Below are 22,763 nucleotides of genomic sequence, written 5' to 3'. Positions count from 1 at the left end.
CCCCTCATTCACTCAATCTCGCTCGTCTCCTCAACATGGTCGCGCTCTCTTCCCACTCCGCCTCCCCCGCGCCCCTTCGCGGCGATTCGGAATCGGCGTCGTCGACCCGCTCGCAGTCGTCCGGCGATCTCGACTTTGACAAGCCCGACAAGGCCGCGCTCAAGCACATCAGCCAGTCGCGCCTCGAAGTCGACGAGTCGGTCGTCCGCGCCGAGGGCGAGGACCGCACCACCGCGTTCGTCTGGTGGCTGGTCATCGCAGCCGCGACGGGCGGTCTGCTCTTCGGCTACGACGTGCGTATGCATTGTCCGAACCGCTGTGAGGCGAGATGCTGATGGCTTGAACGCGTGCAGACCGGCGTCATTGGCGGTGCTCTCGTCCACAAGGATGTCGATGCCGACCTGGGTCGCTACCCGCTCAGCAGCTCAAACAAGGAGGTAAGTCTTCTCTCACCGCTGCCGATGGATGCTCTTGAGCTGACGCAGCTCGAATGCAGATTCTAACCTCTGCGACCACGCTCGGCGCTCTCATCGCTGGCTTCTCGTCTGGCGTCCTTGTGCGCTCCATTTCGCCATCACATCCGTACTTCGTCTGACATCGTCTTCTGCAGGCCGACATCATTGGCCGCAAGCTCGTCATTGGTCTCGCCGACATCATCTTCATCGTTGGTGCCAGTGCGTGCCGCCCTCCTCGCTCTAGGCTACGCGCGTTCTCACTCCTTCCCACCTTGCAGTCATCCAGGCTGTTGCGTACGGACCGAACTCATACTGGGTCATGGCCGTTGGCCGCCTCATCATCGGATTCGGTGTCGGTCTCGCCTCCCTCATCGTTCCGCTCTACATCGGCGAGCTCGCGCCGACCGCTCTCCGTGGACGCCTCGTCACGCTCAATGTTGTTGCAATCACGGCGGGCCAAGTCATTGCGTACTGTCTGAACCTGGCGTTCCAGGACGTCGCGCACGGCTGGCGCTACATGGTCGGCCTCGGTGCCGTTCCTCCCGTGCGTCTTATTGCCGTTCATCTATGCTACAGCCTCCTGCTCACACTTTTGCACACTCGCAGGCCCTTCAGCTCGTCATGCTCGCCTGGCTGCCCGAGTCGCCGCGCTTCCTCCTCCGCCGCGACAAGTTCGAGGCGACCGTGCAGATCTTGCGCAAGATCTACCCCTTCGCGACCGATGAGCAGGTCCACCTCAAGGCCGAGGTCATCAGCAAGAGCGTCAAGGAGAACATGGGTCACCGCGCCAGCTTCGTGCAGACTTGGAAGCGCCTCCATTTCAACGGCCCCAACTTCCGTGCACTCGTCGTGGCGTGCGGCCTGCAGGGCATTCAGCAGCTCTGCGGTTTCAACACCCTCATGTACTACGCACCCACGCTCTTCGAGAGCGTCGGCTTCGACAACTCGCTCGTCATCGGCCTCGTCATCTCCATCGTCAACCTCGTCTTCACCTTTGTCGCCCTCGCCATCATTGACAAAGTCGGTCGTCGCCGCGTGGCGTGCTCTACCGTTCCCGGCATGTGCGGCGCCCTCATTCTGGCCGCTGTCGCGTTCCACTTCCTCACCCTCAACACGGGCGGGCACCTCCCGGACAACGGCGTCGGTCTCAACGACAAGTGGTCGCCCGTCGTCCTGACGGCCATGCTCGTCTACGTCGCCTTCTACGCGACCGGCATCGGCAACATCCCCTGGCAGCAGGGCGAGCTGTTCGAGATGGACGTGCGCGGCATGGGCACGGGCTTTGCGACGACCTGCAACTGGGGCGGCAACCTCATCATCGGCTCGACTTTCCTCTCGCTCATCGACGCCATCACGGCAGCGGGCGCCTTTGGCTTCTACGCGGGCTTGTGCTTCCTCGGCACCATCTTCGTCGTCTTCCTCTACCCCGAGACGTCCGGTCTTTCGCTCGAGGAGACGCGCGAGGTTTTCAAGGACGGGTTTGGCATCCGCAAGGCGAACCGCATGCGCTCGCAGAAGCGCCAGGTCCTCGCCCAGGTCCGTGCCGAGGCTGCGGACGTTTAGACTCTCTCATCCCTTTACACACTCATATATCGCCCCTCCATACACTTCTACACCGTGCCAAGACACCTAGACTCTGCGATTGCGCCCTCTCCTCTCCTCCTTTTTCTTTCGCGTCTCGCCCTAATTTCGCTACTGCCCTCGAGTGTGCTTGCAAACCTCGCAATGCACCTTGACTCTCCCCCTTCCTGCACAAGCGAGAAGATGCGAGTTGCGGGTTTCTATCCGGAGTTGGGCGTGTATGGGTACTGCTGCGCCCGTGCCATGACGGGCTTGACGATCATCTGGTCGACCCAGCCTTTCTCGGGGAACGTCTTGTCCCAGCGGTTGTGCAGGTGCACGGCCCACACGCTGCGCACCTTGCTCTGCACGTCCTCCCACCTCCCGCGCCCCCAACGCTTCTCAGCTCCGCGCTCGCCAAACGGGTCTGGCAGGCGGTTGTCGAGCCGGCACGAGACGCCGTCGGTGAAGCAGTAGGGGAGGATCTTGAACGGGCGGATGCCGCGCGCGACGAGCGAACGCCACACCTTGTGGTACAGGCGCGAGCCCCAGTCGACCGAGTTCTGCGCCGGCGGAGGGGACGTCGCCATCGAGTGGAGCATTTCGCAGAGGTACGGCGAGGCGCGGTAGAAGTGCATCATAGCGCCGTTAAGCGGCTGGTAGACTTTGTCTGCGGAGACAGGTACCGCTCAGATTCGACTCGTTGGAATGAGGAGCAGGGCGGGAGCGTACCGTAGCAGTCCCACTGCGTCACCCACTCGTGCTCGCCCAGCACGCGCATGTCCCGCCCGGTCATGATGGTGTCCATGTCGACCCAGATGCCTCCAACAGCGTGCAAGACGAGGATGCGCACGAGATCGCCGTCGACCCAGGCCTGCGTGTCGGCCAATTCGAGCAGCTCGTGGTCCTCCATCGGCGTTCCACGCGCCAGGTCGCGCTTGTTGACCGACCGGACGGTAAGACGCTCGCCGTAGAGTTCGAGGAGAGGCTGGAGGATGGGCAGATCCGAGAGGGTCGAGGGAGAAGGCGCATTCGTCCAGAGGATGACCGATGTGGAGGAGCGGTCCTGCGTTGCCAGAATGGAATGGAGGAGGGTGATCTGCCGCGGTCCGAGCTGAAGAAGGTCGCTGCGCCAGTAGGTGTGGAAGACGGTGTGTTCAGGGAGGATCATGGCCGGAAGAGGGCGACGGGGCAAGGTGGCCGCAAAGTTGTAGCAGTCGCGCCCTAGGGGCATGCCCAGGCCAGCATGGACGTCGACATAGGCGGGAGAGTCGGCAAGAGTCTGATTATAGCCGGATGCGGCGAGTCGAGACGGGTCGAAGCAGTTCGACGACGCGGGCTGGACGGGAAGGATGGTTTTGCGGACCCAGCCGCGCGAGAACAGCTGGATCTCGACGTGCACCTCGTACGTCCACACAAACAGCAGGACCTGCAGGGTGAGCGTGAGCACATTCCCCCACTTCGCCCTCAAAACTGATGAGAACGAAGGAGAGCAGACGCACGCCCAGAATCACTGTGCCGACTGCCCACCGCAATGTTCGCCAGCTCAACACGCCTGAGCGCACCCCGGCAAGCCGCTTTGTCGACAGTTTGCCGCGCTTGTCGAATCCATCCTCGAGGATCCCGCTCCGGTTCTTGGCGTGTGACCGCGCGAACGGATTCGGAAGACGCGCACTGAGGGCAGTACCTCCAGGCATTGCTACCGCATACGTCACGTGAAGCCAGGTGAGAGGAGTGAAAGGAAGCAAGATAGGGGCGGTGCTCTCAGGCGCTTGGTGCATTTACAACGCGTTCTATTGCTCTATCATGCGAGGACGGCAAGGTCTCCGAGAGATTCTACGACGAACGTAGGGACGCCGGGCGCATCCTCCTTTTCAAAACCGGCGCGGTCATCGATGCCTGCCGAAGTTGACGAGGGGATGAGCGATCTGCTGCCGACTAGGTCAGGCTGACACGCACCAGTAAGCACCATCAGCGTGTCAATGCCGCCCTTGTTGCCAAACGCAATGTCGGTATTGAGGCGGTCACCGACCATGATCATCTTGCTCTTGTCGAGCTTGTGGCTGTACGTTCAGGAGCCGTCAACACCTCGACCTTGGCGATGAGAGGACACAAGTCGCACGTCTGGATGATACTCTCGAGCATGGCCGCTTCGGGCTTGCCAACAACGAGCGGATCCCGCCCAAGTGCGCAGGACAAGGGGGCAATGGTTGCCCCGCCACCTATGGATTTGCACTCGTCAGTCACTGCGCCCCAACTCGAACGGTAGAGCACGCACCAGGGTGCACGGTACCGTGGGTCGGGAACGTCGAGTCGAGGTTAGTCGCCATGAACAGGCAGTTCTCGTTCTCGCGGAGGTACCGGAATGCCTTCGCGTATTTGAGGTAGTTCATGTGCATGTCGAGGCCGCACAGAACGGCACCAACTTCCGGGTCAGCAGTGACGGCCGAGAAGTCCATCAAGCCGACAAAGCGGTTGTCGGCCGGGTCCTACGCGGCGCGGAAGAGCTGTCAGCGGAATCTTCACGACAGGAAAGAGTCGGCGCACCGTCCCACCCGAGTGCTTGATGCCCACCGCATCAAGCTCGTCCTCGATTCCCTTCTCGCCAATCACGTAGACCTTCTTGTCCTCGGGGAACTTGAGGACGCTTTTGAGGTAAGCCGCCGAGGCGAAAGCCGACGTGAAGATCTCGTCCTGCACGCTTGCGAGCTCGTCAGCCGTATTCGAGAGAGGCTCCGAGCGCAAGTTCCAGACGCACTACCGCGCACTCGATGCCCATCTTGTCGAACTTGCCCTTATTGCTCTCGCGGCTCTTGGTCGCATTGTTGGTCACGAAGAAGATGCGCTTGCCGAGCTTGCGCAGCAGCTGCAGCGTTTCCCCCGCCTTGCCAATCACATGGTCGCCCTCCCAGATCACGCCGTCGCAGCTGAGGAGAGGCTGTACGAGATCAGCGAGACGAGGTGGGGAGAGAGGAGAGGAACGACGCACTCGAACAGCCAGACGTCGTGTGCGTCGACAAGCTCCTTGAAGTCCTCCGGCGTGCTCAGCGTGCGCGGGCTCATGGTGTTGTCGGAAGGAGAGGATGCGAGGCGAGGAAGGCCGGGGTGATTGCGCGCTCACGCAGCACTTGATATGAAGCTTATTGTGGGCCTGACCTCAAGCAAGTCCTCGATGGTCTAGTGGTTATGATTCGGCTCTCTCACAGCCGCGAGCGGGGTTCGATTCCCCGTCGGGGAAAGACTTCATTTTCACCTCATGGTGTGCTCTGGCATCCCGAGCGAAACGCGAGCGCTCTTTCTTTTGGCCGCGAGAACTTTGGACCTGTCCTCGAATCACTAGCGCTCTCGAAAGGCCACTCGCTTCGGTACAGCGCGTCAAGGGCTGAAGAGGTAGTTCCTGCCGCTCCACGTCAGGTGCTCCCGCTACTGACCGCCGTGCTCCTCCTCGCATCCGCCGGCGGGCGCGGAACGACCGTCCCGAGCGGCACGAGCGTCCAGAAGGAGAACGACTTGACATCGGCTGCTGCAGCGGCGCCCTTCTTGTGCGTACTCTTGGTCGGCGAAGGCGGAGCGCCGCCGGCGCTGTCGTCTGCCTGGTAGACATACGTGACGAGCATGTTGGCCTGTGCAAAAGACAACCGGTAGCGCAGTCAGCATTGTCGGCCCGAACGACTGACGACAGGACGGCCAGAGCAAAAGCCAGCGACGCACCCACTGCGGTCCGCTCGCATCCCTTCCGACCGCAACTTCCATCACGACCGTCGTGCGATTCATCCGCCGCTCGACGATCCCCGGCCCGCCGCGCCTCTTGCGCTTGGTCGGGCTCGCCCGCCCGCTCGCGTCGCCGTCGGCGCCTGCGCCCGCCTCGTCCTCCTCGGCCAGGTCGTCCTGGTCGTCCTGGTCCTCATACTCCCAGTCCTCGGCGTACGCAGCGATGGGGAATGTCGGCGATGGGAGGTTGACCGCGAAGGGCGGGCCGGGCGCAGCGGCGGTGCCCTGCACTCCCTCTGCAGGCGGGGCGGCGGTGCATTTGGGCGGCGCGGGGCGCGCGACAGCAAGTCGCACATGAATCGGCTCATAGAGCGGGTTGACAAAGCTGAGCTCGAACGTGTACGTCCGGCCGGGTCGCATCGGCTCGTCGTCGCCGGGTGCGCCGGCGTCCCGCCCTGCTGCTCCCGTACGCTGCGTGCGCCGCATGCCCGAAGCCGTTCCTGCCGCTATCGCACTCAGGCGCGAGCCGATGCTCGCCGGTGGGCGGCGATACACGCTGATGGAGGGGAGGTAGTTGGCCGCGACGAGCTTGATCTTGTACCGTGTCGACGACGACTTTTGCTCCGGCTTGATGAGGATGTGGGTGCATACGGGACAGCGCTTCGAAAGCTTGGCTTGCAAGGGCGTGCGGAGAGGGCGCAATTCGCTGTGGGAGGCGCAGTCAGGCGGGGTCAGCCGGTGCGACAAGCGAGCCGCGCTTTCCGAGTTGCACACACGTGATGATGTAGGAAGACGCACCTCGAGCGTACCGGCGGCTCCCATCCGACCGTCCAGCGCTTGTCGAGACTCGCAACCTCCTCCAGCTCGCTCATCTCCCTCAAGCTCTGCACGAGCTCTGCGTCGCGATCAACGCCCTTGCCCTTCTCCCGCTCGGCCATTGCGCGACGATTCGCCTTCTCGCTCCCCGGCCCGCCGCCCCGCGCGGGATACAGCGCCGTGTACCGCTCGAGCTCGTCGGGCGCACCCGCCGCGAAGGGATCCGTCCCGCCCGTCGCCGTGCGCGAGCGGCCCGAGGCGCCGGCGCCGTAGCGCGCGCCCAGACTCGGGATGTCGCGGAAGAGGTGTGCGGTCGCAGAGGACGAGCCGGCGTGCGAAGAGGTGCTGGCGTGCGGGTGCGCATGCGCATGCGCTTGCGAGCGCCGCAGAAAGGGCTCGAGGTGGTCTTTGATATGGTCGAACTCGAGCAGGTCGAGCGAGGGCTCTTCGGCCTTTTGCAGCTGGACTGCGGTAAGACGAGCGAGAAGTCAGCGAAAGCGTCGGGGGAGCTGATTAGAAAGCGGAAGACGAACGAGACAGCCCGGTCGCCTTCTCGAACGTGATACCGGCCTCCTTCGAGTTCCACCGGCAGAAGTTGCAGCTGAGGAGGTAGGGTGGCTCGCCGACACTCGCTGCGGCATCGCCGGGCGGGATGGACGGGTCCGGGTCCGACGCGACGACCGAAAGGGTGTGGTCGCACTGCGGGCACTGGAAGCAGTTTCGTGCGCATCTGTGTGGCCCTCGCTTCGTCAGCGGGTCTGCAAGGGGAGAGCAACGACGAGGACGGGGCGGTGCGCACCGATTCTTCTCGCCGCGCACGCTCGCGCTGGGCACCTCGAAGAGGCAGTTGGGGCAGTAGTAGCACGCGACCTCGCATGCGGCGCACTCGTTGCACCGGATCGCGTCGCAGTCTTCGCAGAACAAGAGGTCCGAGAGCGAATGGTGCTGCAGCTGCGCCAGCGGAGGGAGCGCAGGCGGCGGGCGCGACTGCGAGAACGGCGCTGTGCACGAGCAGTGGAACAGCGCCTCGTGCGTCGCCATTGCTCGCGAGCTCGCCAGCGTGTGCAGAGGCCAACAGGCCGGGCGCCTCGACGCGACAGGCGATGAGCGACTTGGCTGTGAACGGGAGCAACTGGCTTGGTCGAGCCGTATCCGCCCTTTTGAGTACTGTGAAGAGGTGCCGCCAGAGTCCTGAAGCGCAGGAACGGGGTCCTCTCTTCTTTCGCCGGTCGGTCCACGCCGAGAAGGAAGACAGGCGGTTTCAACGGCAACAATCAAGCAGGCGCAGGCGCGAAGAATATGCTACACGACAAGGTGAGAACAGAAAAAGGGACGGCGTATCATCAGGGGAAAAGCCGAACTAGGCGTTCGCGGACGAGAACTGCGAGCGGCGCGGAAGCATGTCAATTCCGCCTCAGCGTCGCGCTTGACTCGATACGAGCGAGATCCTGCTCACCTTGGTGACGGCCTTGGTGCCCTCCGAGATGGCGTGCTTCGAGAGCTCGCCGGGGAGAATGAGGCGGACCGAGGTCTGGATCTCGCGCGACGAGATGGTCGACTTCTTGTTGTACGACGCGAGCTTCGAGGCCTCCGAGGCTGCGGGAGCGCGTTCGACGCGTCAGTATGGAGCGCACGAGGCAGACCAGTTCGAGAGGAGCTCACCGATGCGCTCGAAGATGTCGTTAACGAACGAGTTGAGGATGAGCATGGCCTTGTTCGAGATACCCGTGTCGGGGTGGACCTGCTTGAGGACCTTATAGATGTACGACGAGCTGGACGTGGAACAAAGAGCTCAGGCTGAGCATCCCGAGACACCGGAGACACATTGCCGTCCGAACCAAGTCGCCTGACAGCGTCGAGGGTGAGCGACGGCGGAGCTGGACGCACTAGGTCTCCTTGCGGGCCTTGCGCTTCTTCTTCTTGCCGTCGCCGTCGCCGACCGTCTTCTTGACGGCCTTCTTGGCGGGGCCTTTGCCACCCGTCGCGGCGGTCGCCTGGCCGGCGGGACCCTTGGCAGCGGTCTTGTGCGCGGGAGCCATGGTGGGGTTGCTGATTGACTGCAGACGGGTGGTGGTGTCAGTCCGACCCCACAGAAGCACTCTGGTCGCCTTGCGGTGCTTCGTGAAGCGTGGAGAGGTCGAGCAGAGGCGGAGGCGGACAGGAGAGTCAGACGGGTACGGGTCGACGCGGCGCCGGTGTGGGTCGTACCCACTGGATCGACGCTGCAGCGTGGGAGTATGCACGACGCATCTTGCGCGGGCAGAGGCGGGAGCGATGAGGCGGAAGGAGCGCAAGAGGCGGACCGACCAACTTCGCGCGGGCGACGCGGCGCAGAGGTCACTGCGAAGACAGAGTTCCTCGTCTTCCTGCTTGCTGTGGGCGTCAAAGACAGGCTGAGTAGACTTACGAAGTCCCGCTCGACCGCTCAGCGCCTCCCCGAGGGCGAGATGATCCTTGGTTCGCCTCCTTGTGAACTTCAGAGCGCACTGCTCGGTCGCACTTTGCCGATCGCTGTTTCCCTCTTGCTCGCACATGTGCTGACCTCTGCTGGCCCAGAGTGACGCTGCCACACAATCGTCCCCTCCTCGGACACACGCGGTCTCGCTGCATCGCCGCGGGCTGGTCCTGTGCGAGCAGCGTGGCGCAATGTCGATGCTGCTCTTGTTCTCCCTTCTGCTCGCTCCTGCTACCTGAACAGAGCTTCTGCTGCTCCGCCCGAGCGACTTGTAGGTGCCGCGCCGTCGACGGCCCTGCGAGATGAGCGTGATCGCCTCTCCTCCGACCGCCGTCGGAGACGACTCGGCCTGGCACCGCGAGGGGCCGGTCAGGATGCTGCAGCAAGGCCAGTGGAAGAGGCGGAACAACCCGGTCGCGTGCGACATGTGCGTACTGCTCTCGCTTCCTTCGCAGACGGAGTCGGACGAGCGCGCTTTGTTGCTGCCGCCGAAGCGTCTTCTGCTGGGTGCGAAGGGCGACTGATGGTCGAGATACAGGTGCCGCAAGAGACGAGTCCGCTGCTCGGGCTTTGAGACGGGCGCGCCGTGCGACGCCTGTGCGTTCTGCGCTACCCGCATCACATAACGACCTCGCTGAAATCTCACGTCGCAGGCTCTCGCCGCGGAACCGACTGCGTCGTCGGCGACGACACCTACTCGCCCACTGCGCCGACTCAGACGACCATCTTCACCTCCGTGCTCCCGCCGCCAGCGGTACCATGCACCTCTCCCTGCTCATCAACGTCTCCGAGCTGGATCCTCGACACGGATGCCCTATACGACAGCCTTGCCAACATCCAGTGAGTCCGCAAGACTCGCCATGGCCTCTTGCCCCCGTTGACGCTCGTCCATGCAGGCCTCGACCTGCCCCGCTCTCCTGGAAGAGCCCGAACGAGACGCTCGCGACGAGCACGGGTTCCGCACGGCTGCGCCAGCGGCGCGCTGTCGACTACAGCGAGCCTCTCGGAAGTGGACACCCGCGGTACGGCGTCGGGCCCGCACAGGCGCCTTCGGTCAGTAGGAAGCGAAGCTCGCCAAGTGACGACTCCGAAGCACACGAGTCGGCCGCCGACGACGCCTACATCCCGCCGCCGGACTGCTCGCCGCGCCGATTGAAGCGTGTGAAAGAAGCGACCTCCGTCTCGCCTCGGCTGGTCCGCCACGTCTCGCTCGAAGCGGACGAAGCGAGTCCGTCCATCATGCCACTCGCCGTCTTCTGTTCGTCAAGCAAGGGTCTCGTCCAGCTCGAAGCGTACAAGAGGCGACCGCGCGGGCAAGCAGAGCGCGAAGTGTTCGAGCGCAGGTGCGTCGATGAGCGAATTTCTGCATCGAGCCCGTCTGACCGTCCACCTCGTCCCGCGCTCGCAGCCCTCGTCACCACTCACTCACCTTACCCCGCTTGCCCACCTCTTCCGCACGCGACGAGCCCCTCCCGCCACCGCTCTATTCGCCGTCTGCAGCTCCGCCGCACTGGCCCGCGAGCGGGAGCAGCACGCCCGCGTCTCGCCGCGCGAGCCTCGACTCGACCGAGTCCGGGTCCGCGGGCTCGACGGCGGCGACGACGGTCGAGGACGGGTCAGGTTGCGCGAGCGAGCGCGCGCCGGTGGGGTACAGCGCCGAGGTGGGAGGCGGCGAGAGGACGGCGCGCGTGACGACAGCATGAGAGCATAGCAACGATCCTCCTCCTTCTGCATAGCAACAGCACAACATAGCATAGCATACACGGGCGACGCATGGCATAGGATCACCGGGCGAAGGGCGCCGCGGCAAGACGGCACATATGTACAGCTGGGTCGAAGGGCACTGCAGATACGGACGGGACTTCTAGGCGTACACCCTGCAGTGAGGAGTCGGCTCAGTACAGCGACTCTGCTGAGGGAGTGAGACAGCAGCGGGGCGAGCGGGCCAGGCGCAAGCAGGAGTAGTGTGGCGAGTGCAGCGCGAGAGAGAAAGATTGCCGAACGCACCTCTGCAGCACACGCTTGTCCTGCAAGCGGTCCTCGCGGCGCTTGTCGGCGAGCTTGGCAATCTCGGTCACGGGTCCGGGCGGGAGATGCACTTGGCGCAGGACGCCCTTGAGCGGCCGGCCTGAGGAGGGGTCGATGGCGACCTGCGCGCAAGCAGGCTTGAGTGCGCAAGAAACGGCCCATGTGGAAGAGACGGCACGCACGAGGGTAAAGAACGAGTCGGAGACATGGCGGATCTTGGGCGTCGCAGAGTTGCGGTCCTCTGCGGATCAGTCGTGAGTCCGGGCTTCAGCAGCACGGGGCCAGGGATGACGCACCGCACGTGACGGTGCACGCGACCTCGACGGACGAGTCGTACACCTTGATGACGGACGCGCGGACGTAGACGACCTCGCCGAGCTGCACGGCCGTCTTGAACGTGAGCGAGTCGATCGCGGCGCTCGACCACGAGCACGCCGGGTAGACGCGGCGCGCGGCGATGGTCGAAACCTCCTCGACCCAGCGCATGAGCGAGCCGCCAAAGAGGATCATCTTGCTGTTGGCGTGCTGCGGGCGCACGATCCACAGGCACATGCTGAGCGTGTCGGCGAACTCGACGTGCGACGCGAGCTCGAGCGCGCGCCGCTCGTTCGGGTCGTCCGACGCCGGGATCGAGTGCCCCGACGCCTGGTCGACGAGCTCGTCGGTCGGGAGCGGGATCGCGCGCCACCCGCCAAAGCCCTTCTTGCGCACGGCGGCGTCGACGACGCTCTTCTTGACGCGCACGGGCTCGACGAACCCCTCGATTTCGGCGACAATGTCGTCGCCGTCCTCGTGCACGTCCGACTCGCGCCGCATCCACGCCTCAGTGATGACCTCGACCTGCAGGCTCTGCAGCACCTTTTCGCGGCCCTCGCTCCGCGCCGCATCGTCGGCCTCGCGTTCCCGCTGCTCCGCCTCAAGGCGCAGGACCTCGCGACGGTACGCCGCGTACATTGCGTCGTTCTCCTTCGAGCGCTGGATGCGATGCGCGCGTCGTCGACCCGCGAGGAGGTAGCGCTTCTGCTCGAGCAGCGACGACGGCTTGATTTCGGGGAGCTGGGCGCGGCGGGGAGGCGGGGGACGAGTCAAGCCGAGCATGTCGGTGAGACCCAGCCAGAAGCCGGGCGGGGGCGGCGGAGTCGGCTTGGCGACGAAGGTGAGATACGCGTGGCAGGTATAGGTCTCGCTCTTGAGCGGGTCAAAGCGTGACTGGCGCATGACGCGAACGCCAATCTCCATCGAGCTGCCCCAGGCGCGGTTGACGGCGCTCGAGATGGAGATTACGTCGCCGACGCGGATCTCTTCGAGAAAGATGACGCGGTCGGCGCTGATGGTGAGGCAAGGGCCGCCGGCGTGCTTCGCAGCGACGAGACCTGCCGAGACGTCGCTGTGTGTTGAAAGGGCACACGTGAGAAGAGCTGAATGAAGAGACGGGTCGGAAGCGCTCACATGAGCTTGAGGAGCTCGCCTCCGTAGACGCGGCCATGCTCGTCGCACTCTGCGGGCGACATCTTGTATCGATACGAGACAGAGGACGTAGCAGCGTCCCTCGGAGACTTTGTTGAGGGAAGGACAGCCCGCCAGCGACGGCTGTGCAGAATAGTGAGATTCGGGTGCACGACGAGGGACAGCGCGACGACGCTAATGAAGACAGCATCACTGTCGTAGTGTCTGCTGCTGCCATATTTGGCTGAATGGAGTGCAGCGAGAAAGGCGAGGCAGACGAGCTGGATGGGGAGGGTCTTGAGGAGAAGCGAGGGCGGACTGCGGGTCTGCGTGTTGACGTGACGCTCGAGAGCCCAAGACGCAGCAAGCAGGAGCCACGGAAGCATGCCCGACGAGCAGCGAATGCGCAGAGAAGACGAAGCAAGAGGGAGCGAACGAGGGACGTCCCCGCTCCATCCGCCGTCTCTGCGCCGATCGAGCGCGACGCACGGCAGAGATGCAGACTGCACGCTCAGCAACCCGCACCCTCGCGGCCGCCCCGCCCCGTCCCCTCGCCGCCGCGCCCGCCCTCTTCATCGCTCGCTCTTCCCGCTCCGTCTCGCCCCTCGTCCCCACCCGCACCTATGCCACCGGCCAGGATGCTCAGGCAGAGCTACAGGCCAAGCAGCTCCGCCTGACCGAAAAGATGGGCCGCATGAAGCAGAGCATGGGCACCGTTCGTCCGCCTTTCCTCACCTCGCTCCTGGGACTTTTTGGCCAGCGCGGACAACACTGACCGGCGCCGTGTACTGCCCACAGATGACGAGCATTCCCATCTTTGGTGCGCTGCCAGCCGCAGGACTGCTCAAAGCTCCCTGTGCTGACCCTTCCTCTGCGCCGCAGCGAACCACATCCGCCCGGCAGAAGGGCGAGTGCTCCCACCCGACGCGACGGCAAAGCTCAAGCGACAGTACATGATTTTTGACGCCCAGAACTTCGCCTACTCGCTGTGGATGTGCGCTCCTCCTTTTCCCGTGCTGCCTTGTTCTGCAACTTGCTCAGCCAGACTGACCTCTTCTATTCGCAGTCGCTACAAGTGGCGCAAGCTGCTTGGGTCAAAGTGGTACGAACAGTTCAAGGAGCGGTCAATGGCCGCGTACCAGGCAATGAACCAGGCGCTTGCGTCGTGCGTTTCTTTCCATCGCCTCGCCGGCCCGCGGCGCATGGCTGACGATCGACCTCTCCCAGCGGCAACTACGACCGCGCACGACAGTTTGCGTCGACGCCGGTCGTCGACGCGATCAAGGCGCAGCGGACACGCAAGCTGCAGGGGCTGCGCCTCAGCTGGAAGCTGCACAAGGTCGTAGAGCACGAGATTGTGTGCGCGCGGCAGCAGGAGGTCTTCAAGAAGGACGAGAACATTGGGCAGATGGCGGTCAAGTTTGTCACGGAGCAGGTGCGTCGCTGCACAGAGTCGCTGCGCGGAGAGCTGGTGCAGACCGGCCCGTACTCACGAGCTGCGTCTCGCGCATACAGAGTCTCGAGATCCGCGACCGGCAGGGGCGGCTCGTCGGTGCAGGCTCGCACGATCGGCCAGAGCTCGTGACCGAGGTGCGCGACATCGACCTTGCCCTGACCAAAGCGAACCTGACCTTCCGCCTTTCTGCGCAGTACTGCATCTTCCAGCGGGATATGTGGCGGCCGGACGACGAGTGGAAGTGTGTCAAGAAGGGTGCACGGGAGACCGACACGCTTGCCAACCCGGCAGACCAGCCTTAGGATGGCGCGAGAGGATTATAGCTCGAGGACGACCTTGCATTCGCAACTTCGCATCTTAGCCACATTTGTCTGTTGGCCCGTACTCTGTGCTACTAGCAAGCGCGTCACGGTGTCGTCTCAGTCTCAAACGCGAGCGAGTGTCCGGTCGCCTCTCCGTCATCGCTTGGTTGCGCGCAGCCTCATCTTCGCTTTTACACGTTCACGCGCCCGCGGCCAGAGACCACCTTACCGAGGAACACCTAGTCAGTACGACCGTCGAGCAGTCATCGCCCATCGCTGCGACGCCCTGCATCGCCTTCTCCGCTCGCCGGTAGACTTCCGCTCAACAAGCGCCACTCTCGCCCGCCCGCCCGGCCTTTCCTGCGCTTCCAGAGGATGGCCAAGGGTCTCTTTGCTGTCTACCGCGACGACACGGCCGGCCCGTCCGCCCTCGCAGGCTCGACGCGCTCTTCGGCCGCACCGCCAAACAAGGCGTCTGCGCGCCGCAAAGACGGCCTTTCGTCGCGCGAGGGCAGCGCACGCGGCCTGGGTCTGCGCGAGAAGGAGAACATCGACCCGCTCGCGCCGCGGTGGGGCGGCAAGGACGCGCTCGGGAAGGGCAAGAAGCCGATGCTCGCGGCGAAGAAGGGCGGCGACGAGGCGTGCGGGCGGACGGCGCAGCCGAGGGGCTTGGGAATGGTGCCGAGGGGGATGCAGGCGTCGCAGGCGATCTGCACGGGGACGCTCAGGACGAGGGTCCTACCCGATTTGCCGCCATTGTCGCCTCCTGCTCCCTCTCCCGCTGAGGTCGAACGCATCACGCCCATACCGCCTTCCTTCGCTGCCCCGTCCACATTGGACGTATTCCACGACGCTCACTCTGCGCCAGCATCGCCGCGCCTCTCGGGCGAAGGCAGCTTCGTCTCGGCAAGCGACTCGGGCTACGCGCGCAGCTCGTCCGGCCGTGCGAGCGATACCGATCTCGACGCCGATGTGGCGGCAGCTGCCTTTGCGGATGAGACAGACGCAGACACGTCGCTCGAGGTGGAGGCACCCGTCGAGCTGAGCGACCACGAGGCGAACCGGAGAGCGCGCGCTCTGACTGAATCGCCGCTTGCAGAGGTGCGTCCTTCGTTGCGCTTTCCACCCTTTCTGATGATTGACGTCAGTTCGGCCTCGCAGATCACGCAGGCCTTCACTGGCCTCGGCAACTTTGCCGTCGCCCACATGTCGCCCACGCCGTCGCACACGCGCCCTTCCGCACGCTCGACCTCGCCCTCGAAGGCCCCGTCTGCTTCGACGCTTCCGGCCCGCTCTCTCCCTTACTCTACGACAGCAACGACGAAGCGCGTCAAGCCGGGTCAGTCGGTCCCGAGCGCGCTTCGCACAGCCCCAGGACCTCGGTCGTTGCGCTTTTGAAGCGTGCCAGCCTCTCTCCACCTTCGTTATACCCCGTCGGGCTCTCATTCTCGACTTGCGCAACCGCTATGCAGCAGCAGATTTACCCGGCTCGCTCGCGCCCGCCTCGCGCGTCGATACCCAGTCTTTGCACCTCTTCTGTCCTTATTCCCGTCGTTTGTCTGCCGCATCGCATCTTATCCCAGCGCGGGTCTACGTGCCGTCGCGCTCCCTTTTTGCATATCTCTTCGGGGTCGTCTTTTGTCTAGACATGTCTCCGTCGTCGTGTCTTGCGCCCTGTATTGCACGCACACTCTCTCCCTCGACTTGCCTCTCACGGAGAGTACCAGCGTGCATGGACACCTCGACGAGCAAAGAGAGTGAGAGAATAGACGACGAGGGTTGCGAGATGTCCACGAGGGCAGAGAAGAGAAGGGAAGATGAGCGGTACTACAAGAGAGGAGAGAGGTGAACGGCTAGGTGGGAAAGACACGGCAGGAAGGGAAGAAAAGGAGAAGTGAATGGCGGGAGAATGGGGGGCAAAGGGTATGCGGGCACAACGAGGGAAGGAAAGAAGGAAGAGAGGTCGAGGGTTCTAGGCGCCCCTTCTTCCCCTGGATGCGAGTACGACGGGGCGTGATGAGGGGTTTGGTGAATCATACGGGTAGTAGCGTGCGAGTGAGCGAGGGGTGGGAAGGAGGGGACAGCAGCGAGGGAGCAGCAGCGAGACGTACAGACACAGGGGTGTTCACAGAAGGAGAAGCCCCGGGACAGCCCTACCTACAACCGCGCACGCAAACACACACACACACACACATAGAGAGAGAGAAGGAAAGAGAGGAGCGAGGGAGGGGGGAAAGGGAAAGAGGTCCCTGCGCTCGTATGTACTCGCGCCATGCGCGCACCCAAGGGTGGCCTGTACAAGAAAGGGAAAAGGAGGCGGCGCCGCGTCTACTTGATGCGGAACTCGGTAAGGAGCGAGATGTGGTCGCTGCAAATGCGCAAGCAAGTCAGCGAGAGCCGAGAGAGGCGTGTGGGGAAAAGGCAGGCAGACGCACGAGCTGAAGTGCGCGTTCGGGAACCCGACCGTGCTCGAGAGGTACTGCGGCTCGACCTCGCCGAGGAGACCTTGCACGCCGAGCGCTTGTGCGTTGTACCAAACGTAGTCGATCGTACCTGCGCGCAGTCAACGGGTGAGTCGTGCACTTCGCAAGCAAGGCAAGCAGGCGCAAGCCAGGTGCAGGCTTCGCTGGGCCTGCTGCCCTAAGCAAGGCGCAACTCACCCTTGAACCCGGGAGTGTAGTTGGTGAACGGCAGCTCGTTGACCGACCCGTACGCGCTCTTGAGGCCGAGGCGGTGCGTGATGCCGTCCGTCGTGTACGAGCCGTATGTGTGGTCCATGAACTGCAGTGCCAAGCATGCAACGTGTCAGCTTCTGGCAAGAGGGCAGACGCGAGGGGACAGGGAGAGCAAACGCACGTCCTCGTGGTCCTTCTCGATCCGGCCCGAGTTGAGGAACTGGTACACGCCGCTGTCGGGCACCGAGTTGAAGTCGCCGCAGATGATGATGGGAATCTTTGCGCCGCTCGCATAGTGCGGCGCCTTGTCGTACCCCTCTGCGAGGTTGATGCGCGCCGGCAACCGCGCAAAGTCGTTGGCGATCTTTTGCAGCTCGTCGGCGAGCATGGCGACCTGCACGAGCTTGACGTCGCGGAACTCGGGGTCCCAGTGGATGTGCGCGTTGGCGACGATGAGGCGCGCGCCCGACGCGCGGTGCTCGAGGAGCGTCACGACGGCAATGTTGTCCTTGGTCATGACGCGGTTGAACATGTCCTCGGTCTTCTTAAAGTCGGGACGGCGGAGCGCAATCTGGTTGAACTCGACGAGGTGCTGCTCGACGAGCGCAAAGACCGTGTTCTTGAAGAAGGTGGCGCAGCCGTCGACGCTCCGCTTCTCGTCGCCCGACATGGTGCGCGCGCGCGACTTGGAGTAGTGCACGCCGTCGTACTCTTGGGCCGAGAGGTGCTCGAGGAAGTACGTCTCGTACTGCTCGACGTCGACCTCCTGGAGGCACACGATGTCGCTCCCGTAGTTGAGCACCTCCTGGAGGATGAGCTCCTTGCGGTAGTCCCACGCGAGCGCCCACGACGGCGTGTAGCCGTACATCGAGCTCGTAGCGTACTTGTCGCACAGGATGTTGTAGCACAGGAGCGAGAACGTCTCGTCGGGGCGCTTGTCGGGCTGCGGGAGCGAGTCGGGCTCGATCGTGAGCCACGCGCGCTCGGGCGGCGGCGGCGGGACGGGACACGAGTCGCGCAGGTACGAGATGAGGGCCGACGTGCCGTCCTTCTCAATGAGGGACCGCAGCGTGTCGGGGAGCGGGTTGCCCTCGATCCCGAGCGTGTCGAGGAGGTGGAGCGTGCCGAGTTGCGGCGGGAGCGACGTGAGGTGGTTGTCGAAGAGGAAGAGGTCGCGCAGGCGCGTGAGGAGGCCGAGTTCGGGCGGGAGCGACGTGAGCTTGTTGCTCGAGGCGTCGAGCAGGCTCAGGTTGGCGAGCTTGCAGATGGCCGCGGGGAGCTCGGTGAGGGCGTTGTGCGGGATGTACAGGGTCGTGAGGAAGTCGTAGCGGAACAGCGCGGGCGAGAGGTTCTTGAGGTTCATCCCGCCCATGTCGATCGTCTGCCAGGTGTTGGCGCGCCCCTCGCGCTCCTTTGCCGCGACGGGTGCGCCCTCGATCCCGGCCGCCGACGTCGACGGGCTCGTCGCCGACAGCTCCTTGCTCGCCGAGGTGCGGGTCGACGCAACCGAGGCGCTGCGCTCTTCGAGGCTCGCGTCCTTGCGGTGCTGCTGCAGGCCGTTGACGCCCTTGATGACGCTCCCGGGGCGGTTCGGGTCGGTGATGGGGATGGCCGACGACGTCGTCTGTCCGCGCGCGGCGAGGTGCGCGGCGCGCGCGTGGTGGTGCGGCGAGTTGGTCGCGCGGCTCGTCTGGGCGAGCGTGAGCTGCTGCGCCCAGTGGGGCGCGAGGGGCCCGCCGCCGTTGGCGGCGCTCGGGTGGGGCGAGCCTGCGCCTGCACCGCCCTGGCCGGGTCCGCCGGCGAGGTGGTGCGGCGGCGGGGGCGGGGGCTGCTGGTGCGGCGCTGCGTGGCCGTTTGCGGCGCCGAGCTGGGGCGGGCCGTTCTGCGGGTGCGGGGAGGGGTGATGCGAGTGGGGCGGGAGCTGCTGGGCGTGGTGGCCCTGCTGCTGGTGGGCGGCGGGGCCCGAGTAGGCGGGCGAGGCGGGTGGGCCGGGGTAGCTCGAGAACGAGTGCTGCGGGTGGTGCTGGAGGGCGCGCATGCAGCAGGCAGGGTCGAGTGAGATCCAGTGCAAGTCAGACCAGGCACAGGAGCGGGCAGCACGGCGCGGGGGAGCGAGAGAGAGAGAGAGAGAGAGAGTCAGTTGCGAGCGACGAGACGAGACGACGCGCGGCGGCGAGAGGACAAGGGCGCAGCGGGGGAAGGGCGGGCGTACGTGGTGCGAGGGCTGCGGGTAGTGGGCGTGGTGCTGCTGCTGCTGCAGCTTGCTCAGCAGCGAGTACCGCGCTGCGCCGTACTGTGCGCCGCCCTGCCCGCCTCCCGCTCCTCCTCCCGCTCCTCCGCCGCCTGCGCCCGCCCCGCCTGCGCCCCCTGCGCCGGTCGCGCCCCCGTTACTGCCCCCGGGAGAGTACAGGTGGGCATTCGGCGGCGGGCTCGCGGGCGCAGGAGAGGGAGAGGGAGAGTACGAGTACATGTCGGCCTCGCATCGAGCGGGCAGCGGGCGACGGGCGACGGGACGCGGGAGCGCGGGCAGGCTGCGCGCGCGGGGGTGGGCAGAGGGGCCAAGGTGCGTCTAGCGTCGCGCGTGTGCGGGTCAAGCGCTGAGTGCAGGCGTCGGGCTCGCGCGAGGCAGCAGGGCGAGCGGCGAGCTGCACCTCCTCGCGTCCCCCTCTCTTCCCATCTCGCGTCGATCACTCGAGTACCCCTTTCTCTTCTCTTCCCGCGCCTTCCATCTGAGAAGGATGCGTTGCAGAGCGACACCCGCTACCCCTTCTGCGTCGCCTTGAACCGCTCGACCAGCACGTGCGCACACCGCCGCAGCGCCTCCTCCTCGTCGACCGTCGCCCAGCTGCACCCGGCCCACCGGATCCGTCGCTGCCAGTCGACCAGGAACACGTACCCGACGTGCTTGTTGGGCATCCCGAGCGGCTCGCGCAGGTACTCGAGCGACTGGTGCGACAGCAGGTACGTCGCGTGGTACTCGGCCGGGACCGTCTTGCGCAGAGACGACACAAACATCGACACGAGGAACGACTTGAGCGGGTTCTCCTGCAGGTTCACCTGCACGCGCACCAGGTCAGGCCGTGTGTGGGTGGATCAAAGTTCAGACGCACGTAGACGTATTGGAACGCATCGTCGTTCTTCAGGTCGGCGAGTGCGGGGCGCACAAAGCTGTTGATGTGTTCCTATGCGCGTACAAGCGTCAGATTGGTCAGACCGTTCTGAGAGGGAGTAGAGCGGAAACGCACCTCGGACGAGCGGAAGCTGCTGAACGCGACGAGGCTGACCTTGTTTTCGAACAGGTCGGTCGTGTGCACCTTTTCCTTGGTCGCGAGCGAAACGCCCTCGACGTCGGGGAAGTACAGCGCGAGCTAGGTGGTACCCTGGCGTAAGCGAGCGAACTCAGCCGAGAGAGGGAGAGCAGAAGGAGAACGCACGTCTTCGCGGATGAGCGTCTTCGGCGCGACGTACGCCTTTCCGCCCTGTTGTCGCAGCTCGTTGTAGTCGTGGAAGTAGCCCTTCGAGACCTCCTTGACACTGCGTACCGCCACAAACGAGCATGAGCATGATGTTGGTCCTTCGCGCAGAGCAGAGCAACGACGGACAGGTGCCTGCGCTCGTCGAGGCGCTTCTCGCGGTTCAGCAAGTCGGCCCTCCACTCCTCGCGGCTCTTCTTGCCCTTGCGCGGCGGCTCCTTGACGCCGAGCGCGCGGCTGAGGAACGGCGGGGGTTTCGTGCCATGCTCCTCGAGCTCCTTGTCGGCGGCTTCCTGCGGCGTGAGGTGCGACTTGGAGGTCGAGGGTGCGGGTGCCGGGTCTGGCTCGGTCCTCGAGGAGGACGGTCGAGGGGGCTGGGAACGGGGTGAGGATGCGGCGCGAGGGGACGGCGACGAGAAGGAGCGGAGGTGGGGCAGCGCAGGGCGCGGTGCTGCGAGTGCGCGGGCTCGTGTGGCGAGTGCAGGTGCTCTCTGCATCCTCTGCGTCGCTTTTCTGCGGAGCTCTGCGGCGTGGGTGGAGCCAACCCGCCGTCCGCATCTTCATCGCCTCGACCTTCCGCCAACTCTTGCTCTCTCCTCTTCCTCGCTCTCGTGCAGAGCTGGAGGATGGCCGCACGCCCTCCCTCGCGCTTCGGGACAGACCAAGGCGAGCTCACCCCGCGCCAGCTCGCCGACGCGTGGAAGCGCCAAGGCGGGTTCGACACGGTCCGCAAGCAGCTCCTCGTCGACTTTCTCCAGAGCGTGCGTCCACCCTGGCCTGCTCGGACCGGAGCGGCAGGACTGACCTAGCACACACGCGGCGCAGGAAGACCGCGCGGCGCTCCTCGCCGAGCTCGACACGCTCCTTCCCTCGATCCTCGCTTCGACGCCGTCGCTCGCGCAAAAACCCAAGCACCTCCGCCCCGCCGAGGTCCTCTCGCTCGTCGAGCAGCGTGGGACCCTCAACGGGACCGTCAGCGCCGTCGAGGGGAGGCTGAGGGCGCAGAGGGGAAAGGGGAGGAAGGTCGAGCGCGAGCTGAGGAAGGTGCTTTGCGAGAAGAAGGGGATCCCCTTTGTCGACGACGGGCGAGAGGACGAAGAAGAGGAGCCGGTCGTGGTGGTGAAGAAGGAGGAGCCGGCGGTCGAGACGTCGCAGCAGGACGAGACCTCATGTGCGTTCTCTCTGTCGGTGCTTGCCTACTCTCTGCTGACCTCGCTTTGCCCACAGCCGTGCCCAGTATTGTTGCCAATGTAACCCTTCCTTCGTCCTCCGCCGCTCCCGCACCCTCGCCAGTCCTCCCACAGGCCGCCCCTTCGCAACCGAAGCTCCCATCGCCCTCATCCACTCCGAGTGCGCTCCTGCCAACGACCGCACGAACGCCCGCGCCATCGCAAAGCGAAGCAGCGGGATCAGTGCTGCCGAACAGTACTGCAGATCCGCAGGCGAGCCCGGGTGACGGGCAGGTCAAGCCCGACGAGGTCGTTGCCGCTCCGTCTGAGGACGTCGAGATGAGCGACGCGGCGCCTTCCGCAGCGGCGCCTCCGGCTGCGTGATCGACTAGTGGTGCGGGTGTACAGGCAGTGCCGAGGGGTCTCGCAAGTAGTGCTGTTGTTGTCATTGTTCTCGATCACGCCGTTCTCACGCGACCAGACCGGAGAGGTGCTCTCGTCATATGTGGCCAGCGCGGTGAGCGAGTACTTGGTTGACGCTGTCGTAAGCCTTGCCGTATCATCGGCTTCTTTGTTCACAGAGAGCGACGGGTCGCGGTACCAGCGGTGTCGCCTCTTCGTCCTCGCATCCACCCTCGCTCCCCTTGTTCATCTCGCCAGAGAGCGCCGATCTTTGCTCGAGCCGACGTTCAAGCCGTGAAGCTAGGCCTGCGTGCCTCTCTCGCGCTTCCTCGGCCCCCTCTTCGCTCTGCTCAGCACCCACCTTCACCGCCCCCGCCCCACCTCGCCGCTGACTCGGCCGCTCGCACGCAATGTCGTCGTGGTCGAGCCGCTCGGGCTCACGCGCGCAGGAACCACCGCCGCCCGACCCGCGCCCGCCGTCCCTCTTTGCCGTCCGTAGCTCGGATGGAGCCGAGTTTGGCCTTGTCCCGGGCGACTTTCGCAACATTACGACGTGGGGGGGGGGGGGGGGGGGGGGGGGGGGGGGGGGGGGGGGGGGGGGGGGGGGGGGGGGGGGGGGGGGGGGGGGGGGGGGGGGGGGGGGGGGGGGGGGGGGGGGGGGGGGGGGGGGGGGGGCGTGCGGGGGGGGGGGGGGGGGGGGGGGGGGGGGCCGGGGGTTGGGGGGGGTGGTCTGCGATCTCTGGCGCGGGGAGGAGAGGCGGGGTCGCGAAGGGCGCAGACGACGAGGGGAGGCTCGGCGTGGGCGAGCTGAGCAC

The 22,763-nt window shown here is 65.1% G+C and overlaps 11 protein-coding genes across 11 annotated transcripts; 5 read left to right on the top strand and 6 right to left on the bottom strand.

Moving 5' to 3' along the window:
- Positions 1 to 35: 35 nt before the first annotated feature.
- Positions 36 to 2,018, top strand: JCM10292_000770 (uncharacterized protein; the record flags this gene model as incomplete). The annotated part of the gene is made up of 6 exons (XM_076650129.1): positions 36 to 293; positions 354 to 437; positions 497 to 556; positions 611 to 674; positions 734 to 999; positions 1,062 to 2,018. 6 exons carry the CDS (start codon positions 36 to 38, stop codon positions 2,016 to 2,018), a joined length of 1,689 nt encoding a protein of 562 aa, XP_076504254.1.
- Positions 2,019 to 2,236: 218 nt separating this feature from the next.
- JCM10292_000769 (uncharacterized protein) lies at positions 2,237 to 5,078 on the bottom strand (the record flags this gene model as incomplete). The annotated part of the gene is made up of 10 exons (XM_076650128.1): positions 2,237 to 2,685; positions 2,748 to 3,444; positions 3,518 to 3,689; positions 3,863 to 3,914; positions 3,975 to 4,078; positions 4,138 to 4,237; positions 4,294 to 4,504; positions 4,563 to 4,709; positions 4,774 to 4,942; positions 5,005 to 5,078. The coding sequence occupies 10 exons, from the start codon at positions 5,076 to 5,078 to the stop codon at positions 2,237 to 2,239; spliced, it is 2,175 nt and encodes a 724-aa protein (XP_076504253.1).
- Positions 5,079 to 5,425: 347 nt separating this feature from the next.
- On the bottom strand, positions 5,426 to 7,583 carry JCM10292_000768 (uncharacterized protein; the record flags this gene model as incomplete). The annotated part of the gene is made up of 5 exons (XM_076650127.1): positions 5,426 to 5,638; positions 5,727 to 6,432; positions 6,525 to 7,008; positions 7,076 to 7,272; positions 7,342 to 7,583. 5 exons carry the CDS (start codon positions 7,581 to 7,583, stop codon positions 5,426 to 5,428), a joined length of 1,842 nt encoding a protein of 613 aa, XP_076504252.1.
- A 319-nt stretch (positions 7,584 to 7,902) lies between these two features.
- On the bottom strand, positions 7,903 to 8,581 carry JCM10292_000767 (histone H2B family protein; the record flags this gene model as incomplete). Its single annotated transcript, XM_076650126.1, has 4 exons — positions 7,903 to 7,923; positions 7,999 to 8,138; positions 8,205 to 8,314; positions 8,430 to 8,581. 4 exons carry the CDS (start codon positions 8,579 to 8,581, stop codon positions 7,903 to 7,905), a joined length of 423 nt encoding a protein of 140 aa, XP_076504251.1.
- Positions 8,582 to 9,299: 718 nt separating this feature from the next.
- Positions 9,300 to 10,700, top strand: JCM10292_000766 (Zn(II)2Cys6 transcription factor domain-containing protein; the record flags this gene model as incomplete). The annotated part of the gene is made up of 5 exons (XM_076650125.1): positions 9,300 to 9,424; positions 9,536 to 9,594; positions 9,651 to 9,837; positions 9,894 to 10,340; positions 10,406 to 10,700. 5 exons carry the CDS (start codon positions 9,300 to 9,302, stop codon positions 10,698 to 10,700), a joined length of 1,113 nt encoding a protein of 370 aa, XP_076504250.1.
- A 161-nt stretch (positions 10,701 to 10,861) lies between these two features.
- Positions 10,862 to 12,857, bottom strand: JCM10292_000765 (acyl-CoA thioesterase; the record flags this gene model as incomplete). Its single annotated transcript, XM_076650124.1, has 5 exons — positions 10,862 to 10,874; positions 11,005 to 11,147; positions 11,208 to 11,266; positions 11,322 to 12,412; positions 12,475 to 12,857. 5 exons carry the CDS (start codon positions 12,855 to 12,857, stop codon positions 10,862 to 10,864), a joined length of 1,689 nt encoding a protein of 562 aa, XP_076504249.1.
- Positions 12,858 to 12,967: 110 nt separating this feature from the next.
- On the top strand, positions 12,968 to 14,229 carry JCM10292_000764 (Tim44 domain-containing protein; the record flags this gene model as incomplete). Its single annotated transcript, XM_076650123.1, has 7 exons — positions 12,968 to 13,186; positions 13,270 to 13,291; positions 13,354 to 13,465; positions 13,538 to 13,636; positions 13,699 to 13,906; positions 13,987 to 14,061; positions 14,122 to 14,229. 7 exons carry the CDS (start codon positions 12,968 to 12,970, stop codon positions 14,227 to 14,229), a joined length of 843 nt encoding a protein of 280 aa, XP_076504248.1.
- Positions 14,230 to 14,604: 375 nt separating this feature from the next.
- On the top strand, positions 14,605 to 15,627 carry JCM10292_000763 (uncharacterized protein; the record flags this gene model as incomplete). The annotated part of the gene is made up of 2 exons (XM_076650122.1): positions 14,605 to 15,330; positions 15,391 to 15,627. 2 exons carry the CDS (start codon positions 14,605 to 14,607, stop codon positions 15,625 to 15,627), a joined length of 963 nt encoding a protein of 320 aa, XP_076504247.1.
- Positions 15,628 to 16,557: 930 nt separating this feature from the next.
- JCM10292_000762 (CCR4-Not complex 3'-5'-exoribonuclease subunit Ccr4) lies at positions 16,558 to 19,374 on the bottom strand (the record flags this gene model as incomplete). Its single annotated transcript, XM_076650121.1, has 5 exons — positions 16,558 to 16,597; positions 16,665 to 16,782; positions 16,890 to 17,010; positions 17,086 to 18,927; positions 19,117 to 19,374. The coding sequence occupies 5 exons, from the start codon at positions 19,372 to 19,374 to the stop codon at positions 16,558 to 16,560; spliced, it is 2,379 nt and encodes a 792-aa protein (XP_076504246.1).
- Positions 19,375 to 19,664: 290 nt separating this feature from the next.
- On the bottom strand, positions 19,665 to 20,874 carry ATP10 (Atp10p; the record flags this gene model as incomplete). The annotated part of the gene is made up of 5 exons (XM_076650120.1): positions 19,665 to 19,961; positions 20,015 to 20,086; positions 20,150 to 20,272; positions 20,339 to 20,438; positions 20,507 to 20,874. 5 exons carry the CDS (start codon positions 20,872 to 20,874, stop codon positions 19,665 to 19,667), a joined length of 960 nt encoding a protein of 319 aa, XP_076504245.1.
- Positions 20,875 to 21,003: 129 nt separating this feature from the next.
- On the top strand, positions 21,004 to 21,930 carry JCM10292_000760 (uncharacterized protein; the record flags this gene model as incomplete). Its single annotated transcript, XM_076650119.1, has 3 exons — positions 21,004 to 21,138; positions 21,203 to 21,548; positions 21,605 to 21,930. 3 exons carry the CDS (start codon positions 21,004 to 21,006, stop codon positions 21,928 to 21,930), a joined length of 807 nt encoding a protein of 268 aa, XP_076504244.1.
- Between the last annotated feature and the right edge of the window lie 833 nt (positions 21,931 to 22,763).

This window comes from Rhodotorula paludigena, assembly GCF_050403205.1.
Source record: "Rhodotorula paludigena JCM10292 DNA, Rt_paludigena_JCM10292v1_ctg32, whole genome shotgun sequence".
Lineage (NCBI taxonomy): Eukaryota > Fungi > Basidiomycota > Microbotryomycetes > Sporidiobolales > Sporidiobolaceae > Rhodotorula > Rhodotorula paludigena.
Note: the sequence above shows the minus strand (reverse complement) of the source record. Positions and strands in the feature narration are given on the sequence as shown.